Source organism: Populus trichocarpa, chromosome 3 (assembly GCF_000002775.5).
Source record: "Populus trichocarpa isolate Nisqually-1 chromosome 3, P.trichocarpa_v4.1, whole genome shotgun sequence".
In the NCBI taxonomy this organism is placed as follows: Eukaryota; Viridiplantae; Streptophyta; class Magnoliopsida; order Malpighiales; family Salicaceae; genus Populus; species Populus trichocarpa.
The window spans coordinates 20,446,612-20,462,540 of NC_037287.2; the positions used below are offsets into that span (position 1 = coordinate 20,446,612).

Genomic DNA, 15,929 nt, shown 5'->3' on the forward strand with positions numbered 1-15,929 from the left:
TTTCTTCCCTCCATGGCTGCATTATCTACACTGTTTTGGAGCTTTTAATGGGCTGAAAAACCTCTCTTGTACCCATGCATTTTGACATCAATTCAATCTTGTTAATTCTTCATCCATGTGGTAGGGCCATAGCTTTTTGTACCCATGCTTGGATTCACACGCCACACCTCCAGGAATTCTTCCCATTAAGAAGGATATGAATGAATGGTCAATCAAGCAGCTGATATATAAAAAAAATGGACTTTGAATTTTGAGTTTTTATAATAATTTCTTGGTGTATGCTATCAGTGTAAGTTCATTTTAATCATTCTTCAATTAACCTGATTCGGTATCCATAGTTATAAAGTTTGGTTCAGGAGTAGCACGGGTCAACTTATAATTAATTTTTAAAAAAAAATTAAAAAAATAGGATTATAGAAGGTTAAATTTTTATATTTTTTATAAAATTTAGTTTAATTTAAGTTTAAAATTGACGGATGAGTTTCATAATTAAGATTTTAATAGTAATAAAACAAGTAGCATTGAACTGGGATTAAAAAGAAACCTTTTGTGATATTATTTGTTTGCTGAAAAGGGTTTAATTATTCTCCTGATTTATTTATATTTGACTACATTGTAAATATATGGTCAGGGTTCACTTTCAGTTAAAAAAAAGAAGCTTTAGGTGGAAGAAAGTGTTTTCCAATTTTCATGGAAGATAAAAACTATTAACTGTATCTTTGCTAATTTTATTTATTTATTTACAGATCGGGTGGTGTCTAGAACTAAAGAATTCATAGAAAAAAACATTTTCACTGTCTATGTCAACAGCGTCAGCTTGGTAATAATGTCAAGGGAATAAAAAAACAAATTGTACATATGAGATTTTTTTTTGTTTTTATTCGAGTATATCCTTTTAAAGTATTAGATTAGTTTTATGGTTGTCCCTTTTAATAAATGTGTTTTTTAGGGATTGAACTTGTATTCTCATTCTTGTAGAAATATAACAATACATTAACCGCTAGACCAACACTTCATTGATATACATGAGATGATTAAGCAAAACCATTTTTCATGATAATAAAAATATGTGTAATCATCTAGTAGGTAATCCAGTGGTAAGAACTTGAGACTAAGTTGTTTGCTTCCCCTGTGGTTTCAGGTTCGAACCCTGTGGTTGCTAATATGATGGTCACTAGAGACTTACATGGTTGTTAACTTTAAAGCTTATGGGATTAATAAAGATGCATATAAGCTGATCCGAACACCTATATTAATAATAATAATAAAAAATGTGCGGCTAAGGATTGAGAGCACGACATTAATAGAAAATCATAGAGGTGAAACTAGCATGTGCATGATTGACTTAAAAAATTAGTCAATTATTATCTTTTATAAAAAATAACATTGTTTTATTTTTAAATTTTTTTTTTACGTTAATCTAGCTTAATTTATCCAAAGTCATTAAAAATTTAGTCAGATAAATTAAGTTTTAGCTTTGATCTACTTCCATTAAAAACTCCATAAGTCATACTAGATTTAACAACTATTTAGCGAAAAAGAAAGGAAGAGAAGCATGAAAAACCATAGATTAAGACAACGGGAAAGGAAATACCTTAGGATCTCTCACACGCACACCTAACACCCATTGCCCCCAATAATTAGATTTTATGATTAAAATAATTTTAATCATGGTTTTTAAAAAATATGTGTATTGGTTAAAATTGTTATTAGATAGATTTTTATATGTAAAATAAAAAAAATCAAGTTTTCATGAATAAGAAATAAATTATTTTAACCTCTACAAAACCAAAATTTTAAAATACAATTATATATATATATAAAATCTAGTATAAGAAATAGAAATTATTTAACTAATCAAAGGCTTTTTCTGTATAATTAAATAAAAGAACTATGGTAAATCCAAACATTGTCGGCAATGGAGTTAAGAAGCAGCCTAGTTTACTCTTTGATAAAGCATAATTTTGGCCGTGACAAGAGGCCCGCGTGCGCCTCAAACATCCGCCGCCGTGCACTGCTCTGAAAGCCAACAACAAAAGGCACTCATAAGTAGGAAAAATCTCTTGCCTTCGAAAATCAACTTTACTTGTGTGGTCTTGTGGTAAAGTGTTGCTGGTCCAACTTTGCTTGTGTTTATCCTCCCGCTTTTAGTATTTATCCCCAAAAAAAAAAGAAATTAAAAATTAAAAAATAGCATAAATTAAAAAAAAAATGGATAAAGTTTTTCCATTAGAGTGATAGCTTTAAAATATTGTCTTCGACCCAATTGTGGAAGGTTGAGAGTAAAGAATCATCGAGAACACATTCTAATAATTAAAAATTCATATCTAAGATGGTGAAAGGAGCATGATTTAGACATATGAAAGAGTTAATTTAGTCCAAATTCAATAAGTTTTGCAATATTTATTTTTTCAAAAAATAATAATAATAATCATAAAGTCAATGAATATATCAAGCTAACTTGTTATGGTTACGTACATGTTATTATTGACCCATTCACCCTTTCATGCCCATTACCAACTATCAATTAATATTGCATAAACATTCATCTAATTTTTCGTGATAAAATTATTAAATCAGATTTAACAAATAACCTGGATAATAGGTTGAGTGGATTGACTGAGGTTATTTCGTTGTTTTAATTTTTTTAATATTTTTTTAATTTTTTTAAAGTTAAAATAATGTTGTTTTGAATTTTTTTTTTTAAAATCAACTTAAATTTTGATTTGGTTAATAAATCGAGGGTTCACTTGTTGAATCACTCGAGTTTGATTAAATCAACTTCCATCTAATTATTTGAAAACTAACCGAAACCAAGTCTTGAGTTAACCAGATCCTAGATCAACTTCTTAAACTGAACCAAGTTTAATAGTATTAATTTATAGTATATCACATATATGGAAACATTATCAATCAATAAAAGTAAATACATAAATCTTGAAACCTAATTTTGTTTAAGTAAATTGATAATAACTGTATCAATTAATTATTTTAAATTTTAATTAAATCTTTTTATAGTTAATGCACCAATCCCAATATGAATATGAGTCTAGTAATGGCATAAAAAGTATCTTCAAAAAATGGCAAAGCTGGTGATTTTTTGCCATGGGAATATGGAATGTCACATTATGGATGGATTAGGTGACACAACAGCAACGACATGTCATTTTCAAGCATGTCATGTCGTCTGAGCATCCAAGGTGGCACGTCAGCACATTCCTGCCCTGTATAGCAACAGGCAGGTGGAGTTAACATGTCTCGTTTCTAAAATGGCAAAAGCCGTTAACTAGCAAGCATCATGAGGAGAAAAAAGGAAATCTAAAAAGGTACACGCGCATCCAGTAGAATGCCAACACGTATACCCCCATCAATAAAGATGGCTCGGTTGGCTGGCAGAAAGAGAAATCTTTTTATTTATTTATTTGTTTTTGGTATTTTAAAGGGTAAATTACATTGTAGTCCTTGTATATTTATAATTATTTCATGTCAATCTATATAGTTTATAATATTTCTTTTTTAGAAAGTTTCTACGAATCCGGCATCATGGATGGCTAAAAAAGAAAATTATTGAAGTCTCCTTATTTCAAACCTTCTTTATCTCTTATTTATTTATTAGATAACTTTCATATCTTTTATAATATTCAGAAAAAAATAGAAATTATTTAATATGATAGATATACACACATGTAATATTTTTTTTTTATCTAAATATTTTATAAGTTAGTATCAATTCTAATTTTCATCGTGGAGGAATTTAATAGAAAAATATATTTTCACACCACATGAGATTATATTTTTTTAATTAATGGGGTCTTTGATATTATTTTAATTTCAAATGATTATTTATTTTAAAAAAACTCCAAAAACTTCAAAAATCTCTTCATAATTAAATGCTATTTGCTATTTAATTCAAGACCATGCTGAATTTTTGAAAGCATTTAATGTGAGAGTTATAATATATTTCATGAATGAATTGATACAAATGTTATATAAATTAAATATTTGTTGAGATAAATATAGTTATTGTAATTAGTGTGGAATCCAAAGAGATTTATTAAGATATAATATGAGACAAGGTCATTAACTTAGTTTCCTTTTGTTTTTTTTTTTTCTCTATTTCCATTTCCAATATATTTTTACTTCTTATGATTTCTTTCTTTAAAATATAGTAATTACTCATAATATGGGATTGAAAATAAAACAATCTCAAACTATATAAATCAAAGTGAAATAATTATATGATTCTTTAGGGACTGAAATATAGTTTTACCCTTTCAAAAATCAAAGAGAAATTATTGAGTAGGAGACCATCAAAATTATAAAAATAAAAAGAAAATCTCAAAAGAGGAAGAGAAAACTCAAACAAAAAACTCTCTGTCTGTCTCTCTCCCCCTCCTCTCTGACTGGCTTGTCTCTCTCTCTCTCCCCCCCTCTCTCTTCTGGGTGATCTGGTCCATTTCTTACAAGGTTATGATTTTTTTCTCTGTTTTTAGTGTTTTAATGGGTTTCTTGCCTTTTTATTTATTTATTTATTTGTTTGTTTGGTTTCATTTGATAAAAGCAGGGATTTTTTATGCAGTTTTGAGCTAAGATCGGCTCAAAAGGAACCATTAATTGTTTAACCAGGTTAGTCTCTATACCTGATATGCATACATCATGCACGTGAGGTGTTTATGAGCATGTATATGCATATATTTGTTGCTGGTACCTTTTGAATTTTTTTATTTTTTTTTACAATTGTAGGATTATGGACATGAGTGTTTTTATGGGTTCTGGTTTGGTTTTGGCATGATGAAGGAAAAAGATAAAAAATTTAAGGACTTTGTCAGGTTTTAATGTTCAAAAGGGAAAACAAGGAGATGTTATTGGGGGGAGGGGGTCTGGGGTTGTGCTTTTGGTTTCTAGTTTTGCTATTTTGGTCTGGTTTTCTGTTTTTAGTTATGGTTGATACTATTGGTGTGGTTGAGGATTTGTTTAAAGAACATGAATGTTAAGGTCTTTGTTGCTGTTTCGTCGCTTGTGATATGTATGTTGTTGACTTTTGATGGTTTTTGTTATTCAATTTTACTATGTCTACTTATGTAATGAAATGTTTTGAGATTCATTTCCAGTTGGTAGAGTTGTCTTCAGTTCAAACCTCAAAACTGGTTTTGTGTGCATATAGAGGTAAACATGAAAGAATGTGAAGAAGATTGGTATAATCTATCTCTAGAAAGATACTTTCAGGCATGAGTGTGAGACAAAATAAATTATTTTTTTGTGTGCATATAGAGGTAAACATGAAAGAATGAGTTTACTTCCTTATAATGATTGTGATTTGTGAAATCAGGCTAAACATAGAATCACCATGAAGCTATATCTATGAGCTTGATTTACCTCAATAAGATTCATTCTTAATTGGGATAGAAACATAGATCCCTTTTCTCTTTCTTCAATTCCACCATCCTTATACACGGTACTCTGATCATCAGGCATCTTGTTCTTCTTTAGTATCTTCTAGAATGGTTTGTTCAACAACACCAATTACAATTCCACCTCCCCCAAATACTCAAACTTTTAATTGTATTTCACATCCTGTGGTCTTCTTTAGAAATATCTTTATATATGCTGTCCAAATCCCACTTGTATAGCTAACATTTTTGTCTCCTCTCATGGGCTGGTTAGATTACAAGATGTCTTCAGTAAACTCCTTGCTAAACTGCCTTCTCCACCATTACATGATCTTGTCTGCCATGACAAGATGTTCTGATCTTCATTCTAGATAAACCAAAATTGACTTGTATCTCAGCTTGTAAGGTCTTAATATCCTCTGGAATGTTCCCTTCTTTTTATCTAGCTCTTTGAACATTGAAGTATATAGCTCTCCCTGTGTGACTATCTTTCTGAATTGAAAGATGTAGCTCTATGTCGATACCACATGAATTGTGAGACCTTGTAGATATTACAATGATCATCTAAGGTTAGCACTTGCTTCATAATTAAATGACTTAGTTCCCTTGATGTTTCTATACCTACTTGTATCCTCAAATTTTCCAATCCTTTCTTATGTCCTCAACTTTTCCTTACCTTGCTTATGCTGCCTTATTCTTTCTTTCTCCTCTCCTATTGTCTTCCAAGCCTCATCATATAAATCTTGTGTGTTTCCTCATTACTACATTAAAGCAGCTTAATATACCTAACTGTGCAAGTTAAAACCTGCCTAAGGTTCACAGAAGTCACATGGTTCCTCGTCTTTTGCTCTCAAGAATCCTGGTTTTTTGGAAGGGGGTGGGTGGTTATACATGAAACTCTTGTTTTCAAGGAATCTAAAGGCATACTGAGAAGGAATGATTCAAATTATGAAATGTCAAATTTGCCCCTGTCTATGTGCATGTTATTTGGTATTGCTCAGCTGATGCTACTTAATATCCATCAAAAGCTTAAAGGTTCACTTTTTTTTTTGGAACTCTTTTGAAATTTTGTTTTGGGTGTACTCAACTTTTTTTTTTTGAAATTACTGTCAGAGCTTTTGTTCTGGCAAGAGAGGTTATAATACATTTGACTGGGCACATTGTTGTATGGATAACTTTTCTTTTGCATTTACCTGGTGCTTGAATATGCATTCTTAACCACTGTTATGATAAATTGAAATCCTTTTTTAATATTCATCTTCTCTTGCTTATATTGATATTCTGGTGCGATGCAGGAGAAGCAAAAAATGGACCGTGACGAGACAGGATGCCAAGCTCCTCCAGAACGTCCTATTTTGTGCATTAACAATTGTGGCTTCTTTGGAAGTGCAGCTACTATGAACATGTGTTCAAAGTGCCACAAGGATATGCTGTTAAAACAGGAGCAGACTAAGCTTGCTGCATCATCAATTGGAAGTATTGTGAATGGATCGGCAAGCAGCAATGTGAATGAACCTGTTATTGCTGACACCATTAATGTCCAAATCAATGCAGTGGAGCCTAAGACCATCACTGTGCAGCCATCCTGTGCTTCAGTTTCAGGGGAGAGAGTTGAGGCAAAGCCGAAGGAGGGGCCAAGCCGGTGCACCTCTTGCAAGAAAAGAGTTGGTTTAACAGGGTTTAAGTGTCGATGTGGTGACCTCTTTTGTGCATCTCATCGCTACTCAGACAAACATGACTGCCCATTTGATTACCGTACTGCTGCCCGTGAAGCAATAGCAAAAGCCAATCCTGTTGTCAAGGCAGAGAAGCTTGATAAAATCTGAAGATCTGATGGGATGAAGTTTCATGTTCTGAAATATGATGCACATTTTATCTTTGGGGCTTCTGAGTTGGCCGAGTGTCGTATCAGGCGCCCTTTTTTAATTGTCGTCTATGGGGAGAAGCAAGGCAGTTTAGGACATCTCTGCAGTATGAAAACTCCATATCTTATGATTGCCGAGAGTTTGTATGTTGGCCCCAATGTTTTAAGTCTTAATCTATGCTCTGGTTTGAAGGACTTTGTCATGGTCAAGTTTGTAATGTGTCATCCTGTTTCATATGGCATTTCTCTCTAGCAGTATCATAAAACATCCATGGACGCTCGTGTGTACCTTTGTAAATTTTAATTATGGCTTTCGTGGCATTACTAGCGTTCCTGAATCCCATTTATGGTGTGGCTGCTACTGGTATCTAATTTCAGATTTGCAGATGCTGTACCTAAATTTTATTACATCATCTTCTTTGGAGGTTGGTTATCTTCATGGGCAATGATATGCCAATATGAGAAAGGTTATCAAGCCATAAAGACGGCATTTCTTAATGGGGGCTGTGTTTCCTTCAATACTCGACGGGTCTTGTTAGTAATTGGTACTTGTTGAATATAAAATTAGTTTAGATTAACTAGGTTTTATAGGTCAGTATTTTATTTAATTTAATTAGAAACTCGAATTAGATCAAAATCTGTGTTCTAAATTTCTTGAGCTAACCTTCTGGACATACCAAGTTTAACCACTTTGAAAAAGAGGGGTGGATTTTTGAATGAGTGGATCCCATTATTTTACGAAGAATATTTGGAAAAGATTAACATTATCCTACTAGATTTGTATGTTACTTCGTTATCAAGTGGACCAACTTCTGCACAGGTCCCAGGAATGGAGGAGAAAGATTCTATAGCAGCAGGATGCAGGTTGCTCAAGCATTGAGTTTAATACTTCAGTAAGAATAGCATGCTCTGGTTTGCGCACTGAAATGATCTCAAAGACAAGCTACGGCCATTTTGTTTTTCCACCAAAAGCGTGATTGCAGAAGTGAACAAGAACTCGAAGCTTTTGGACATAATTTAGCTAAATTAACTCCACAGTGGAAGAGAGAATCCATATTCTATTAGATCCAACCTCATTGATATTGATATTAAAAGCTGCAGAACATCACGAGTGTTGCAAGGAGAAGATCCGCGGGGAGATTTCTACTTGAAGACCAATTCTTTAGGAATAAAATTCTGTTTTTATTCTCTTGGTTTTGTATTAGAAGTCTGCTATGTAATCAGCAGATTTGATTGTTTTTCTGTCAGACAAAAACTAAATAGAGAGTTATGCAATGAATAAATAATCTTCCACACAACTTGTTTTCTTTTCCTTACGTTTGTTCAGCACCATCTGTTCATTGTCATCAATATATATATATATTACTGTTTTATCTTTTATTATATAATAAATAATATTTGGATAACGGATACCCGAGATCCGATGATGAATAATGTATTAATATCTAAGTTTTTAACATGAAAGATAATGATTACGATATAGATAAACCCGATCTGGCTTAATTTAACTGCAAAATTTGCACATGGATCCATGAAGCACCGTAATTATTTTCTACTCTAAGAAGGTCTTGGTATTTTCTAGTCTAAAAGGCTTCATAGCCTGAAGGGCTGACGATAGTGAAATCGTAACCAGGAGACCAGATCACATGACAGAGCCCCTAGGTTCAGCTTCAAGATGCTTGCACATTCTCTCCATAACCTTTCAACCTTTGGCACTGTTCTGCATGAACTTTTCGGAATATTTTTGCTTCACCTTCTCTGCCATTGATGCCAGTGCTGATAAGTGATAATGGTTTAATCCGTATGCTAGTCTCCTGTTGGCATACTGTCCACTAATTTGGATTATCCGGGTGAGGATCATAGGGATCTTCTGGAGAACTTCTGGAGACTGATGTTGCGAGTGGTAAGTTGCATTGACTTAGTTCGGGCATTAACATGTGTCGATTCAACACCATGTCCCAAAAGCATGTAATGGCCCGAGTCGTGTAGAGTTTCACAGATTCAGGATCCAGCTTATGATTTAAAGTATCAACATCAAGGATGTGGGATAAAGTATGCTTGTTCTCTGGGTCTGATGAAAACTCAAAAAGAGAAAGGTTTAAGAAATTCTGGAAAGTGCTTGATATTTTCTTCTTGTTTAATTCTTGATTGAATATTTATGTAGTCTTATATCCTATTCTACTTGCTAAAAAATAAATAATAAAAATTGTAACAAATTAGAACTCAGAACTCAAGTCAGGAATTCTGATCCTGTCAACTTCTGTTTCTAACTTTAAATTGGACTTGCTGTCACCTGGAAATCCTTAGTTATCATCAAACCCTACTCCTTCAAGACGATCCTTGTCCCCATGGTCGACTTCTGAGAAGTATAGATTCATCAACCTTGAACTTTTTTCTTGAAAGAGGTTTTCATTTTCCTTTTTCTTTTGGTTTCCATGCGAACTGAAAGCCTTTCTAGCAATTCTTGGCATTCATCTGTCGCGACCAACACACTCAAATTGGATCTACCCTTCCGGCAGCCAACGACTATTGTTGAACCATCCACCTTGATAGGATCTGACATGGCTTTGCTTTTTTGTATGAGTATTACACAACAACTCATCTTTAGCTTTGATGTCTTCCTTCCTGTTCTCTGACATTTAGATAGGATAGTGGACAAGGCCATTGGCATTAGCCTTGGCAGCCAGTTGGTCCCCAGCATAGTGTAGGTCTTTTCACTGCCAGGAGCCCCTTAAGCAAAAACTGTAGCAGTATTGCCCCTAAAAATCCCGGGAATTAAAGGGTTCACTTCTTTGGTAGCACTGAGAAGCCTGGAAGAGGTGATGGCTCCTCTAAAAAAATGCAATGGATCAGACTGGACTACCTCTTGCATGGGAATACGCTTTTTCTTGCTTGTAGAATCAGACTTCATGGACACAAAATTTTCAGCAGCCTTTTTGGATTCTGTATCTTTCACTACATGTTTCTTGCTGGTGAACTCTCTATCCTAAAAGGCATGTTCACACTTCTCATCTGTAGATGATTACCGCTAGGCAATCCTCCTGTCTCATCTTCCAAGAAAGACCTTGTCGTTTGTGTTTTTGGTAATGAGATGGAAGATGTTTTCAATTGAAAATATTTTTTTTAGTTTTTGACATTAATTGATGCATTTTCTGGAAAAAAATAATTTAGAAAACAGGTTCAATCATAAAAATAAACACTCCCTTAGTTTGAATAGAACTAGCTAGCTTTTTTCGGCTGGCTTCTTGTCTGTCTTAATTAGCACAGTGCCATCACCAAAAAACTAAAGCTTTTCCATGGTAGTAGGATGCATAGCTACCACAGAGTTATCATCTTTGATGGCTTGTCAACAACAAGATGATTGGGAGACTTTTCAGGTCTGTCTTCTTCCACCGATCCTGATTTTGTGGATCAGAGCTTTTTGTTACCCTGATTTAAAAGCTTCATAAGCATCTCCTTCATGCGATTCATTCTTTGTTCGCTTGAAAACCTACTTGCAAATCCAATCCGAGAGTTTAGATGTGGGCTTCAATTCGCTTCTTATGGGATGCCACGCTTGGTTCTATCAATGAAAGCACGAGAAAGATGGGTTTAGAAAAGTTTCTGAAAGATGTTTAATATTTTATTTCTTGCTTTTTTTTTTCTTTCTTGATTCTTAGAATTAGTGTTCATACACCTTTGACTAATTCATGTAGACTAACTCAGGAATTAAAGCCTGGCTGGCTGAGTGGCAGACTTTAGGGGTGTTTCTTCCGCTCAGGATGCCTCTTATTTCTGGGTTTCTCTTCTCCTCCTACTTGTATGATTGTTCTTCTTTCTTCCAGTTCAATTTCAGCTGGAAACGCCCTCTGGTTGCCCTGTTTACCAGCACCTTCTGAATGCCCTGTTCCCAGCAGCTCTTCTACCCTGTTTCCGGCCAACCCAAATCAATAATTTTTATTAAAAAGCTATATTTTTGTTTCTTTATTTTATTTTTTTATCTACTCAACTAAATCATTAAAAACTCAACTAAATCAATTATGTTTATTAAATTAATATCTTATTTAATTCAATTAAAAATCAACCTTAGACTTCGAGTTCTAAATTTCCAAGATCAACGCAAAATTTAATTCTAACTTCTCTTTGCTCATCAAGAACAAAGCATAATTAAGATACAGCTTGTTTACCAGGATAATGATTAACCAAAAGATCAAAGAATGCAATGAAGGAGATCATCAGAACGATGAATATCTCTTCAACAAGAATTGCTTACAAACGTGAATCACTGCTCACGATGTTTAATCATATTGGCTTACACAAACAAGAAATCCACGAAAGCAACAGTGATGGTTCTTTCCAACGCAATAATTAATTCGTCCGAAGCAGTTGCAGTAGCTGATCGAATTAATTGAAACGATTACTGGGTACTACCATGCCATGGATGTAACTAACAACAAATCATCAAAACAAAAGGGAAAATGAGCTATTTCTTTTATCCCTTGTCAATTCCGTTCCGTTTCGTTCGGAATGACCAAAACATTTCATACCAATTCAAAAAACGGAACAAAACGGAACAAATTTCATCTCATTTTAAATCTTGGTTCGTTCCGGATTTTTTGGCTAAATTCTGCCCGGAACGTTCCGGTTTCATTCCACATGTTCCGTTCCGCTCTTGAAAAGCCATTGAATCAAATTGAACCTTGTTCAATTTCATTAATTAAACCACCCAATTATAAAAAAAACTCTTTTTCATTACTATTTTCAATAACAATGATATTGATAATAATATTGAAAATTATTATTACTATTTTCATTAAAAATGATATTAATTTTTTAAAATTAGATTTATCACTAATATATATGGTTTATATTCATGTTATTTTTTTTTCATGTTTATACTTTGTAGGAATTTGAGCAAAACAAGGGATGCTTTAGATTCCATTAGTCTTGATAACATTGACCTAACTTTATATTTAAAATATTTGTGTTAAAACATTTTATTTTCATAATATTTTGATATTTTGTTTAAGTTGAATTACTTTAAGTTAAAAACCTATTTAATTTTGACTATTTAAGAATATTTTAAATTTTAAAATTATATTTGTTTTGCATTGTGTCTGTATTGTATAATTTATAATTAATTTATCTTGAATTTAAATTATATTTGTTGAATATATATATATATATATATATATATGAACAGTACAACCCAAGGAGTAATATCCCACATTGTTGATAATTAAAGATATATATAAACAAACTACAGCAACCATTGAACCGGAAGACTCATAGATATGGTAAGAATTTAAGGTGGATATTTAGCACAGTACAAAATTTGGGTCACATTTATTAGACCCATAAACAACTGACATGGAAAGTATAAACCCTATAAATCTTATTTAGGGTCAAGTCAGTTCATCTTCTCCGGTTAAAACCGTAGCTACATTTCCTAAAAAAGAGCAGTTATACCATTAACAAAATTAAAAGAAAGCTTTCAACTTATCAAAGAAGGCCCTAGCTAGCTAGCTACGTGCCTCTTTAGGGTTTTTCTTTAAAAATCAACTCCTAGGGCTTTATGAAACATAAAGAAAGCATAGTAAATATGTAGTCCCCATCATGCATGCATGCATGCATGGTCCTTTTACCTCCATGTATCTCTTGATCATAGACATTTTTGGTTCCATTTCCAAGATCTGATGATCACTCATTCCACATAGTGAAAACACCTGGATTGGATCCCTGGACTGAGTCCCCAGACCAGCTTCCATAGCCACTAGAAGGCATATCATAATCAACTTTGACAAGTGCAAGTTCCTCGGCTGATCCTACTGCATTAGACCCTGTTGAATTGGAAGCCATTCCCAGCCCATTTCCCAGATAACCTCCAGTACTATAGCTCCCACTAGAACTTCCATTATTCTCCATTACAGATGATGAAGAACCCATGTTCCACAATCCATGAAGTAAAGCTGGATTGTTTTGGATATAACTATTGTAATATTGAGGGTTTTGGTTTGATTGGTTATGCAGGAAATTAGACCCTGTAGATTGCTGGTGCAAATGAAGCTGTGTTTGAAGGAAATTTTGGTGGAATGATGAGGAATCCTGAGTGTACTGAGAAATGTCTTGATTTTGTAGAGTAAGTAAAGGTTGAGGTTGCTCAAATGGTGTCTGCATTAGAGGGTAAGCTTGTAGCCTGCTAGAGCTTGAAGTTGATCCATATGGAAAACTTGAGCCAAGAGCAATCATTTCTTCTCTTTTTCGTGATGATTCAATTGCTTGAGCCTCCTTTAGCCGTTTGGCTGCCCCTCCTCCAATTGGCAAAGTATTGCTTTCAAGAATGCTCTTCACATCATATCGATTCATGTCAAAGTTAGTCACTGCATTAAGCCCTCTAAACTTTATTGCTGCTATGTCATAAGCTTCTGCAGCCTCCTCCTCAGTGCCTGCATATCAAATTAAAATCATGATTTGTTTCACTTCTTTATTTAGTAAAAAAAATGTTTGAAAAAAAATTCTTATTGCAAAAGTTACTAAAAAAATTATAGTAAATTTACCATAAGAAGTAGAAAGTAAAGAATGTTGTGCATGGAGAGCAAAATAACTTACTAAAAGTTCCCAAGTAGAGATCTTTGTTTCCTGCAACTCTGCCTATCCTTGCTTGCCATCTACCATGCTGGTGATGCCTAATCAATGATATTCATATGAGAGAGATCAGGATCGGAAAGAGGGAAGGGGGTACTGAAAGGGAGAGACAGATGTTAAATGCGGTACCTTGTAACTCCACGATACATGGATGCACCCCTAGAGAAGCCACTACTCTTCCTGTGATTAATTTATCAGCAAGTAAACAATTAATTATGTATAGTAATGCTGTTTCAAACTTTTAATCATACGCATAAGAACAATTTTTTGGTGTAAATGTAATCATTCTGGTGCAAATTTGCAGTGGCTAGTACCTTGCTTGGCAATTAGCTAAATTATAACTATTAATTTATATCCTAATTACCTTCTAATGGAGGCCACAAATTCTTGCCTGGTCATGTGCTTCATTTCCTCTATTTCTTTCTCGTAGTTGCTGATCTGCAAGAAGAAAATCAAGGAACAAGTCGGCATGCATTCATGATCTTGTCATGGTTTCAAACTATCAAAAACTTACTGGAAAATTGGTAGTGGTGGATGTTCCCCAGTACTTAAGTGCAGCAAGATCATAAGCCCTAGCTGCCTTTTCTTCTTTGTCATAGCCACCTGCCATTGACAATAATTAACAGAAGATAGGCTTAACGTACATATGTAAGAGTTCTCAACAAAAAATAATCAAAGAGAAGTGAACTTTACTCACCTAAATAGACTGCAATAAGAATGGAACCAAAGACAGCCATCATGAAAATAAAGAGAGAAAGTTAGTAACATTGGAATTAGGATACAAGTAAAAATTTATAAACCCTAGCTAGAAGGTCGATATTGAATGTTGTGTACCCTGTCTTCCTTTCCTAGATTGACCTTCTCTTCTGCAACTATTATCCCATAAATGAGCTTCATACCTTCCTGTCCATCGATGCCTAAATATATATGTGCAGAACAACCCAATTCAAAATCCAAAACTATGAGCACAAGATTGAAAGAAAAGAGAAACAAATAAGAAAAAATCATTTTAGGACTATGATTATGTCCACCTTGTTACACCACGATATATGGATGTTCTTTGCCCAAATGTATCCAAAGTTCTTCTTGGTGCAGCAGCTTCAACAGTATTAGTGCTATTATCCCCACTGGGTTCACATGTAGAACCTTTACCACTAGCACTGCCCATAGACAATGTTAATGACTGCAAATTGCTAGCATTTTCTTGAAACTCAAAGGTATTAGTGGCGCCTACAACAGCATTTTGGACTGGTACTAGACTATTGTTTGAAAAGAGATAGTCAGATTCATTAGCTTGAATTTCATTGAAGGCTACAAGATCTGATTGATTCTCAGATTTGCTCACACCAAGAAAGTCTGCAACCTTTGGCACTTCATTGTTGCCTTGATGAGTGTTAAGAAGACTCCACTCTAAAAGGAAGCAAACAGAGAAAAAGTGAATAGGGAATTCTATATTTATAATTATCCCAGAAGAAAAAAAAGGAAGAAATTATAAGAGATGTACCTTGAGTTTGAAATGGGTTTTCCATATTATCATTGACTAACCCTAGAGAGAATTGATGAGGGTGGGATGCATGTAGATGAGCAGGCAAGGAAGGATGAGTAGGAGAAAGAGGAAATGAAAGCCAGTTGTTAGAATTCATGGATCCCGTAATTCTTTGAAAATAATTTCAAAGGTTAAACTTGCTTGCACTTCAAAGATCAAAGGTTAAACCTCCTGCATGTAAGACATGATATAACATAAAGAAAGCTTCAAAAACAAAACTTTTGAGAAGAAAACAAAATAAAGACAGCGTGAGAGAAGACATCAAATCTATGTAGCAACATATATGTTTACCTATATAAGTAGCTAGGGTTTGCAATTGTGCTCTCTCTCACACTCACTCACTCTCTCTCTCTCTCTCTTAAGCTTTTGACCTAAAAGAAGGAAGTATTTTAGGGAACATGAGAGAAGAGAAGGGAGGAGGAGAGGCTGAAAAGAAAGAATTTTGAGAAAGATACAAAGTACTTAAAGTGCGAGAGTCTTTCTTACCTTCTCTCTCTGCATGTCT

At 33.9% G+C, this 15,929-nt stretch overlaps 2 protein-coding genes across 4 annotated transcripts; one reads left to right on the top strand and one right to left on the bottom strand.

The window, feature by feature from the left end:
- The first annotated feature begins 4,303 nt into the window (after positions 1-4,303).
- Positions 4,304-7,575, top strand: LOC7493268 (zinc finger A20 and AN1 domain-containing stress-associated protein 8). 3 transcript variants are annotated; one of them, XM_002304729.4, is made up of 3 exons: positions 4,304-4,467; positions 4,565-4,626; positions 6,686-7,575. In XM_002304729.4, exon 3 carries the CDS (start codon positions 6,698-6,700, stop codon positions 7,214-7,216), a length of 519 nt encoding a protein of 172 aa, XP_002304765.3. In that variant the 5' UTR covers positions 4,304-4,467; positions 4,565-4,626; positions 6,686-6,697; the 3' UTR covers positions 7,217-7,575. The 3 variants fall into 3 exon arrangements, with proteins under 3 accessions (XP_002304765.3, XP_024453638.1, XP_052307287.1); XM_024597870.2 differs by having other exon boundaries at positions 4,330-4,467; positions 4,580-4,626; XM_052451327.1 differs by lacking the exon at positions 4,565-4,626 and having other exon boundaries at positions 4,343-4,467.
- A 4,930-nt stretch (positions 7,576-12,505) lies between these two features.
- LOC7478340 (AP2-like ethylene-responsive transcription factor PLT1) lies at positions 12,506-15,929 on the bottom strand. The gene is made up of 10 exons (XM_024597236.2): positions 15,716-15,929; positions 15,383-15,595; positions 14,910-15,288; positions 14,713-14,795; positions 14,576-14,584; positions 14,393-14,481; positions 14,243-14,316; positions 14,008-14,058; positions 13,843-13,919; positions 12,506-13,679 (listed from the first exon to the last, which is right to left on the bottom strand). The coding sequence occupies exons 2-10, from the start codon at positions 15,519-15,521 to the stop codon at positions 12,934-12,936; spliced, it is 1,647 nt and encodes a 548-aa protein (XP_024453004.1). The 5' UTR covers positions 15,522-15,595; positions 15,716-15,929; the 3' UTR covers positions 12,506-12,933.